Here is a 6,324-nt window from a genome sequence, read left to right as displayed (position 1 = left end):
ATCACAGGTTGAGGCAGAGAACTAGCTAAAGCAGTAGCACACTCCAGCATGCACCCGATCACTAGAGAGCACGAGCCAGGGGGCGGGCCTTGCAGAGCCATTTCTCTCTTTGCCCTCCAATCAAACTGCGACCTCATTAATCCCACAGGTTCCTATTGGCCAGGTTGGCACAAGTAACCCTAAGTATGACAACATGCTTTGTTAGATGTATACTTATATTTCATTTAATGGCTCTGGTTTACAAGAGCAACAGGAGGATGGAGAGGCAGCAGTTCACCCAGCCCTGGGAGGAGGGTGCACCAGCTCTGAGAGCGGCGTCCCAGGCACGTGGAGACCGCTTCCATTTGATGGAGGCCAGGAAGGTGCGGATCTCCATGGGCTGCAGCGTGACGGCAGCAGAATCCAGGGAGAAGTTAAGGGCGTGGAGGACAGGGCCTGTGGTTACAGAAGAAGACAAGGGATGAAGGTGGGTGTCTCTCGACTGGATGGTGTCTCCCAAGCTTAGACTGCATGTCATACCCTTAAACCCTCTCTGGAGCCTTCAGCCCAGAACAATCCCTGGTGCTGAGCCTGGCAGGAAGCTGGTCCTCTGCCACATCCACATCAGAGACACCCCCTCAAAGCTTTACTCCCGCCTCTGGGCATCTACGCAACCTCTCGACCTTCAGGATCCTCCCAACCGCTGGCTCCCACCCGTTTTCAGTGTCCACTGGAGCCTGGAGACGCGGTCCCGAGGCTGGTTGGCCGCCAGCGTGGTCTCCTGCAGGTGAGTGATGGTGAAGGTGGAGAACAGGTCCTGCAGAGGGTGGGTGGGCCAGCTGAGCGGGGCACGGGGCACAGCGGGATTGCCCCCCACTCTTCTCTTTCGTGCTGGTGCTCTGCTCACCCTCAGGTCTAAGGTCACGGGCGAGCTCAGGTTGCCCTCCCCAACAGCAAACTGATGCTCTAAGCGCAGCAGTAGCTTCCTGGGCCCCCACTGGGCCAGTGTGAGCAGGCGCACGGCGGGTGGCAGCTCCTGGTGAAGTGCTGAGAACTGTTGGCAAGGATGCGGGGATGGGGGGTGAGGGGTGGCTATCAGGCAAGGGGCGGGACCAATGGGGCAAAGGGGAGCCACAGGTAGGGAGGGCCGAGACTCAGCCATTGGGGCCCGTGCTGATCCTAAAAGGAAGAGGGGCGTGGCCTGATCCAATTTGCTGGACCAGAAGTGTAAATCCAGGCTGGGCTTTGGGGCTGGGGTGTCACCCATGATCCGAGTGCTGTGCAGTACAGAGCCCACTGTGGGGATGTCTCACTTTGTAGGGGTGAGGGGTGTGGGGCTGAGCCCTGACAGCACAGGGCTGAAGCACCGAGGAGGAGGTCAGCCAGTAAGGTGGGCCGTGCACGGTGTGGCAGTGTAGATGCCAGGGTCAAGAAGTGGGCAGAGGGAAGGGTAGGGCAGAGATGGAGCTGCAGGTCTGATTGCTTTAAGTCCGAGAGCGTCCTCGGCCAAAGGGAGGGTGCGTGGAGGGAAGGGCAGGATAGCAGAACGGACTGGACACAACCACCGTGCCATCAAGGAACCCCAATCATCAAGGTCGCTGTGGATCTGGGCTCCTTGTGTTCGAATGACGCCAGGACAAAATACCACGTCCAGGAAGTGTTGGGGGCCATGGGTACAGGTATGGAGCAACTAATCAGGAATGGGCTGTGCCCATCCCACCCGCTGCCCAACACCATCCTTGTTTCAGCCCTCCACAGACGGACCCCATTGTCTCTGTGTCCACCATGGACTGGTCCTTGCTCTCCCCCGCACTCCCTAGTCCTTCCTGCTTGAAATCCCTCACCTTTCTGCGTGGGATGCCTCCGCTGCGCCCGAGGGAGTCTTCATTGGTGTAAAACACCACCTGCGGGGCCAGGACCACCTTCTCTGCCAGCAGTCGGTGCCCAGCAGCAGCCATCTGGGTCCTGTCCAGCAGCACCAGGTGTTTGCCTCGCACACACAGACCTTGCTCATTTGGGCCTGTCTCCATCAGTGGTTCATCCAGACCCTTTTGATCATCTGAGTTCAACCTGCGGTGCACCTGGCAGAAGACCAACCGGAGAAGAGATGAGAGAGAGCCTGGGAGAGGGGGTGACCAGAAGATCATCTGCAGAAATTCCTGAGTGGAGGACTGGATAAGAGTCAGGGGAATCAGCACCTCATGGGACGGAGGGTAAAAACCTGACAGGGAAACCCAGTAGATAGAGGAGACCTTTCAAGAAAGACGATAAGGGATGAGGTGGGGCCCGGAACCACCATGAATCCCGGGGAGGCTTGGGTAGGGAATACATCATGAGGGACCCAGGGAAAGGACCCAGCATGGGTATGGGGGCTGTTCAGCTTAGAAAGATCTTAATTTACAAATCTTTTCCTGTGGGGTTTACCTGACAGACAGAAGAGAAAGAAAGAAGGTTCAAAGATCAGTAACGCTATCACGGGGGGAACTAGGTACCCCCATGGGAACAAGCCACAGGTTAGCTGGACAACCTGAGTAGACAAGGAGCAGCGTGTGGGTGGGGTGATGTAAGTGGAAGCTAGTTTGAGGCCAGATGGGGGATTGTAGCAAAGGCGCGGTGGGAGGATCCTGGCATGGGACTTGGATCCACACACCATGAGCTCCAACGATCCATCCTTCAGGCTGCTGCCTCCCTGGGAGCGGTCAGTCAGCACTGTCAGCTGCATGTTCCCGTCCTGGGGAGAGGGTGTCTCGGTGAGAAGCATTCCTACATGCCTGCCCTACCCACATGAAGGACACAGAGGTGGTGGGCACGAGCACACAGACTTGAGGATGAGATGCACTGTGGAGGTCAGGCTGGGGGTCTGAAGGTACCGTGATGTAAATGCGGCTGTTGACTGGGTAGTAATTTCCTGCCACTGGCTCAGTCCGCTTCAGGTTCCAGGTGGGCCGGTAATCCCTCCTACAGTCAGGAGGAGGAAGTCTGCCAGGGCTGGTGATCGAATCCCCGAATTCCTCATCTCTTCCTCCAACACCCCCGTGACACGCACACACTCGCCTATCACTCTGTAGATTCAGGCAGGCCATAGACCACCTTCTGCTCAATAGTGTCCCTGCCCATCCTTACCTTCTCTGCAAGATCTCCCGGCCGTTGCTGTCTGTGTAGAAAAGTCCACGTGTCTTCAGCTCTGTGTCAAAGCGACTGATGATTTCCTTCCCAAACTCATCCCTGAGCCTGAGTGAATGGCAAGAGGCTTAAACCCACCCAAGGACCCCCATTCCCTTGCCCTCCCTGTCATCCAGCCATTGCACACTCACAGTGGTATAGGTCCCACTGTCCACTCGAGCTCCAAGTACCTCTGTCCTGGGTACAGACGAACCACTTGGGAGCACCATTCTGAGAACTTCTGGTGCACCTCCTGCACCAAGGCTGTCTGTTGGCACGGGGGACAGGTGGTGACTGTGGTAAGCCATAGCTTTAGCAGTGCTGAGCCCTACCGCGTTCTGCCTCAGCTGCAAACTCTACCCACCTGTAAACTCTGCCATAAGATCCACCTCCTAATCATCCCTAAGTTGGGCCCACCCCAATCTTGCTAGACTATGCTCAGTGTCCCCAGTGATCTCAGTTTCTAGTACTCATGGAATGTTGCTGTCAGGTGCTGTAGTCAGGTCTGACTGATAATGACCCTATGTAAATATGGTCCAATAAAGGTTGGAAGACCCTGAAAATATAACTGACAATCATGTGATTTACCATGTTGGGAGTGACAAATTAAAGAGTAAGGTCCTCAGATTCATCGTTAAAAAAAATATTTCCAGATCTATCTTAAAGTACAATGATGTATGTGGTAGGGTATTATCTATATGCCTACAAGGAGGACCAGTTATCACCACTCTTATTTAAATAAAATGTACATACTAACTACTAAAGTCAATGATTAAGAAACTGAAGAATTGTATCAACTTTCTCAGTCAGAAACTGATCAAGCATGCAATCAGATTCAGTGATAATTACTGGTGATTGGAATGCAAAGGTTGGAAACAAACAGGAAGGATCACTGATTGGAAAACAGACTTTGGTGACAGAGATGTAGCTAGCGATCACAAGGTTTTTTTGTTTTTTGTTTTTAAGAGCACAGACTTCTTTCTTACAACACCCTTTTTCAGTAACATAAAAAATGAATTTATGTGTGAACTTTGCCAGATGGAATACATAAGACTCAAATGGACTCCATTTGTGGGAAGAAATTATGAAGAAGTTTAATATCACCAATCAAATTAAGGCCAGGGGCCGCCTTGAGAACAGACCCTTAGTTGTTCATATGCAAGTTCAGGTTGAAATGAAAGAAAGTTAAAACCAAAACAGAACTTTAAGCACAGCCTCCCCTGGATGTAGAGACCGCCTCAAGAACAGATTTGACACACTGACCACTAAAGATCAAAACCAAAGGAGCTTGGATAACATTAAGGACATCATACATGAAGAAAACAAAATCATTAAAAAGACGAGAGAAAGAAAAGATCAAAGTGATTCTCAGAAGAAACTCTGGGACTTGCTTTTGAACATAGAGATGCTAAATGAATGAAAGAAAAAAGTGGTGATTTCCCTGACCTACCTCGTTTGGTCTCAGAACCCGCCCGGGAGCTCAAGATGCTGCTGTCCCTTTCTCTGCTCTCCCTTCCCTCCCGGGAGCTCTTTCCCTACCCCAATAAAGCCGCTCTTAACCTCACGTTTCCTAAAAAATCGATTAAAAACAAAACAAAACAAAACTCACGTTCTTTGTCTAAAATAAAAAGAAGAAAGAAAAAATGCAAAGAACTGTATAGAGAATTTTGAAAGGTAGCTTGAGAAGACAACATAAAGCATTATAGTGAAATGTTCAAAGACCTGGAGTTATAAAACGGAAAGGGAAGAACATGCTCACTATATATTAAGCTCAAAAACAAAACAAAACAAAAAGCTTAAGAAACAAATTCAAGCCTGGAATTGAAATATTGAAGGATCCTCTAGTGGATTATTATTATTAGGATCCTATAGTGGATTATTATTAGGACCCCTGGTGGGGTAGTGTTTATGCGTTGGGTTGAGGTCTTCATGGTTGGCATTTTGAAACCACCAGAGGCTCCACGGGACTGGGCTTTCGATTCCCATAAAAAGTTACAGTCTCGGAAAGCCATGCCGGGTCACTGTGAGTCAGCATTAACACAATAGCAGTGAGTTTGGTTTGGTTTTTATAGTGGATTATTAGTTGGGCTACCAACCAAAAGGTCAGCAGTTCAAAACACCAGTCATTCTCAGGAGAAAGATAAGCCTGTCTCTACCTGCAACTCTGTATAGCCTTGAAAATCCTAGGGGTTGGTCCTACTCTGTCTTGTGTCAGCACAGGTGGTGGTAGTATGGGGTGGTTAGGTATATTGCTGCTAATCCCAAGGTTGGTGGTTCAAACCCACTATGTGTTCCAAAGAACAGAGGAGGCTATCTGCTCTGGTAAAGTTTAATAGTCTAAAAGACCCTATAAAGGGTCAAGATATTAAGCAGAACAGGCTCGATGGTAGTGAGTTTAGTTTAGGTTTTATTAAGACAGTCCTTTTGGGCTATGAATGTGAATGCTGCTCTTTCTGGTGCAAGCTATAATTTGTCATACTTAACTCAAAGGGGAAAACCCCAATTACTTGTTCCCATAGCTAACATTTTACAACTTAGGGATTACCCTTTAAACAGTAACCACAGGGGTAAAACCCATAATTAAATTCACAGGACTTAGAAGAAAAACTTCCTCACTCCGGGATCCTCAGACCTCCTAGCACCATCCACACAGACCAACCAGGCTTTCCCACCTACAGATGTGTGGTCTCCCACCACATCCCCTTTGTACACTTGCTTTATGGCCCCAGGTTCCAACCTTCACCAGGTGTATCTCAGGTGAGAAACTGATGGGCAGTGGATTCAATTGTTCAGGTGCAAAGACATAGGCTCCCGAGTTCCTGCTGGCATTGTACCTGAGGCAAGTGTAGGCAAGAGCATTGGGTCAAGGCCAGTTCTGTTCACCGACACCCTCCCAACCATGGCGGCCACTCCTCACCAGAAGAACGTCTGCTGGACCCGTAACAGAAGCTTCTGGTCTCGGTTCTCAATCTCCTTTAAGATCCCTGTGTGGTTGTCAAATACCACCCGGGTGTGCTGGAGAGACAGGGGCAGACTGGGGCTAATGACCATTGTCCCAGCAATGGCCACTCTGCCCATGCAGGCACTCAGGGTAGAGAGTAGTCTGGAGTCATCTTGGACTATTATTTTACACCACATGCCCAGTTCCTCAGCAAATTGTGGACTCTTCTAATTTCATCCCAA

General features: G+C 50.2%; 1 protein-coding gene across 1 annotated transcript in view; it reads right to left on the bottom strand.

Annotated features, from left to right (window-relative positions):
• Positions 1 to 238: 238 nt before the first annotated feature.
• The window catches only part of LOC101642014 (lysosomal alpha-mannosidase-like), a 26,730-nt gene continuing 20,644 nt past the window's right edge, over positions 239 to 6,324 (bottom strand). Inside the window, exons 14-23 of the mRNA XM_004716819.2 lie at positions 6,059 to 6,156; positions 5,879 to 5,975; positions 3,294 to 3,409; positions 3,103 to 3,204; positions 2,850 to 2,937; positions 2,630 to 2,710; positions 1,824 to 2,060; positions 887 to 1,033; positions 694 to 796; positions 239 to 435 (exon numbers count right to left, since the gene is read on the bottom strand). Of these exons, the coding sequence (XP_004716876.2) occupies positions 239 to 435; positions 694 to 796; positions 887 to 1,033; positions 1,824 to 2,060; positions 2,630 to 2,710; positions 2,850 to 2,937; positions 3,103 to 3,204; positions 3,294 to 3,409; positions 5,879 to 5,975; positions 6,059 to 6,156 (1,266 nt within the window). The remainder of the gene's footprint in view (positions 436 to 693; positions 797 to 886; positions 1,034 to 1,823; positions 2,061 to 2,629; positions 2,711 to 2,849; positions 2,938 to 3,102; positions 3,205 to 3,293; positions 3,410 to 5,878; positions 5,976 to 6,058; positions 6,157 to 6,324) is intronic.

Source organism: Echinops telfairi, unplaced genomic scaffold, assembly GCF_000313985.2.
Source record: "Echinops telfairi isolate 266 unplaced genomic scaffold, ASM31398v2 ScPeMD7_36;HRSCAF=134, whole genome shotgun sequence".
Lineage (NCBI taxonomy): Eukaryota > Metazoa > Chordata > Mammalia > Afrosoricida > Tenrecidae > Echinops > Echinops telfairi.
The sequence above is the reverse complement of the archived record's forward strand: the minus strand, read 5'-3'. Positions and strand labels throughout refer to the sequence as shown.